Below are 3,490 nucleotides of genomic sequence, written 5' to 3' on the forward strand. Positions count from 1 at the left end.
ACATTGCTAAGAGGAAAAGAATGTAAATCCAAGAATTGTCCCACCGATGACGGTTTCCTAGTCCCTTTTCATTGGCTTACACCTCGTTTTGCTGGATCATTTGAGGGGCACAATCTAATGGGAGCATCAACTATATGAGTTAAAGCTAACCTTGCGCCAATGTGTAGAAGAGACTCTCATATATAGAGGAGTATTTGGTCTATCTCATAGATTTGATTCTTTTTTGTTATCTAGTCTCAATCTAGTAAAGAATCATCTTTTTGAAACCAGCTTGACTAGCCACTATAAATTATTAGAACGTAATTCAAGGACAAGAACAAAAATTTCTTTAATTTTCTTTTCTTAGATTTTAGCAAGTGGGGATTATGAGAACTTTCTTGCTTAAATTTCCATGCTTTTGGCTGCACAGAATGTGAATTTTCTTGCTTCATAGACTTGTTTATGGATGTGTGTATTTTGGTAGTTAATAATAGCCTGAGAACTCATCTAGACTACATACATGAAAAGTTATGGTATTGAACCTAAGAAATAGATCGATGTTAAAGTGAATTGAGGGAGATTTAAGGATCAAATCACAAATAGATGTTGAGTGAACCGGTGTTTACTGACATGGCGTTGAATTGTAATATCCATATGCAGGTACAATACTACCAATCTGGTGTCAAAACCGAAGAATGACTTTATAATCAATCGTAACATTCAATACTATCACATGTCATTACGAAAGAAATTACATAGAAAGAGCAAATCACATCACAAAGAATGCTGTATATATTGTTAACTGACATAAGAATTACAAGGAAGATCAGATAATAAAGTATTTGTTTTACATCGAATGTTATCACACATGTGCTTTTCTAAAGAATCTCAACTCGGTTTCTTCCATATGGCTCCAATTCCTACAAATAATACTCGTGAATGCCTGAAAACCAAAGCGCGCCGCTAGGCTGGTCTGGCAGAAATCTTGGGGAACGAAACTTGTTGGAGAATGTTTCTGAACCTAAATCACCTATTCCCGAGCATTTTCTGGAGCTCAATCACTTGTTGCCTCTGCTCCAAGGTCAAGGAACTCAACTGCTCTGGCGTCAGGTTCATCACTTGTTCAAGTAGAGCTGACTCATTATCAGGTGCCTGCTGAGGAGCTTGCTTTTCTGGATACTGCATCCCATCGTCTAACCTTGCCAGCTTTGATGGACGATTAATACTATCAGAAGCATCACCCATCCTACGCTTTTGCTCCAGTAGTACGGAAGACGTGCTTGGATACGTGCTGTTTCTGGCATCATCCGTAACTTGAGTTGATCTTTCAGCAAATTTGTTGACTGATTCATGCACACTAGGTCGCATAATTGAATTTGATGAGCTAGGCTGAAAATTTTGTTGTGGAAACGGAGGGCGAGGCAGATGCAGAGGAGGCTGTTGATATTGCTGATTTAATGCGGGAGAAATTTCCAGAACCTGGCTGGGTGGCCTTGTAGGAAAACCAGAAAACGGCCTCATGGAAGGAACAGTTGAAGCTCCAGGCTGCATTGACATTCCTGTTTGTGGCAGATGTTGATTTGGTTGTGGTTGTTGTGGATGTGAAAACCGAGGTTGCATAGACAGCTGAGGAAACGTCCCAGAAGAAGGCTGATTGTTAACAAGGACGTTCTGAGGTACGGAAGGTAAATGGCCTGCTTGTAGTGGAGGCGGCTGCAAGATTGAACCAGGTGATTGACGGATATTTGGCATCTGCAACACTTGTGGAGTCACCATTCCAAACATTATCTGTGCCTGAAATAGAGCTTTTGGGAGCTGCGGATTCGATAACAATAGTTGCCGTGCTAACTCTTTGTTTTGGGTAGCCATTACTTTGAATTCAGACATAATATCAAACATCTTGTTTCTTGACATATTAGCTAGATAATTCGTCAATTGATCGCTTCCCGAACCAGATTGGGACATGGCACCATTCTGAAAACTACCCAGTGCTCCTGCCATGACAGATGCAGCTGTAGAAGCTAACGAGATCCCAATCGGCCGATCAAGACCTGAATCCTCAACGACACCAGGACCACCTATTGATTTTTTAGAATCAACAACACTTGGCGTAGAGCGGTTTCTGTCAGCAGCACTTTTATCACTTTCAGCAAAATCAACTCGTAACTGGCGACCATTAATTTCATACCCTTGAAGATTCCGACGAGCACTTAAGGCAGTCTCTTCATCTTTATACTCGCAGAAACCAAACCCTTTGGGTCTCCCGGTTTCTCTGTCAGTAACTAATCTGAAAGAGACAACAGGACCAACCTCTTGACAGATTTGCACAAGTTGTTCTTCCGTTGTATCATACGGTATGTTCCCAACAAAAACACAGCGCTGCTTAGAATTGCTTGAAGCCATTATTTTTTATTAAGTTACAGAAACAGGAATAGGATGCAGGATGAATGTTTTTTTTTTTGGCCTCCATCTGCTTATATAGGCAAGAAACGGAAAGGGGAAGGGAAAAGAAAAGCAATTTCTGCGATAATTACCTAATTCCAGAGTTTCCAAATTTGAGTTCTCTATAACTGACCCGGAACCAAAATTTTTAACCCGAATCCAATATCAAACTCAAACTTACCCTTGCCCGAGTTGTCTCACAACCCAAAACCCAAACAGATAAATATAAAAATAAATCTCTTCTGTCGGTTACAGATATCCGACAATTACCAAAATCCAAGTATAATTTTAATTTCCTCTCTTTTCACTAGTAGAAGAGATCTTCACAAAATCAAATCTAGGGCTCTTTCCCTTTTCATTCTCCTCCCCCGATTCTCATCCCAAATCAAATCCAGAAATGTCTGCATCAAGAAGGTTGCGCGAATTGCAATCACACCCAGGAAACAAAACCTGCGTAGATTGCTTTATTCAAGAGTAAGGCATTTACTACCTTACTCTTGGATAGAGCTTTATGCGATTACCAACAACAATAAGGCATTTACTTAATTTACATATTTCAGATACAGGAAAAGTAGACTAATCCAGTTGACCAAATCTATAAAAAAGCTGAATACGAATTGGTACATGCAAAAACTACAAAAAAATATAAATATTAAGATGGAATGAACAACCTAGCAACACCTGGAGTTGAGTTTATTATTATCCTTACATAAATCCACCAATATTAGGTTTCTGACCATCCCAATAGAATGGGCAAAGATCATGATACTAAGAGGCCAAGTATGATACTAAGCAAGTATTGCTAATAATCCTACAAAAAGATAAGTTAGATGTCATCATCCAACAGATCTTATCAATAAAATATCTAGTCCAGAAAGCAACATTTGCACTCAATAATAACTAACAGGTGTATAATTATATGCACATTAACGATTACCTGATGTACAACTATGTGCACATTAACGATTAACAGGTGTACAAATATGTACACATTAAAAATTAACATATATACACATTGAGGATCAACATGCGTATAACTACGTGCACATTAAAAACCTTAGCATCAACT

At 38.8% G+C, this 3,490-nt stretch overlaps 1 protein-coding gene across 1 annotated transcript; it reads right to left on the bottom strand.

The window, feature by feature from the left end:
- Window positions 1-1,005: 1,005 nt before the first annotated feature.
- On the bottom strand, window positions 1,006-2,382 carry LOC113311349 (cleavage stimulating factor 64-like). Its single transcript, XM_026560188.1, has one exon. It carries the CDS (start codon window positions 2,380-2,382, stop codon window positions 1,006-1,008), a length of 1,377 nt encoding a protein of 458 aa, XP_026415973.1.
- Window positions 2,383-3,490: the final 1,108 nt, after the last annotated feature.

The sequence above is a fragment of the Papaver somniferum genome, chromosome 9 (assembly GCF_003573695.1).
Source record: "Papaver somniferum cultivar HN1 chromosome 9, ASM357369v1, whole genome shotgun sequence".
Taxonomy (NCBI): Eukaryota; Viridiplantae; Streptophyta; class Magnoliopsida; order Ranunculales; family Papaveraceae; genus Papaver; species Papaver somniferum.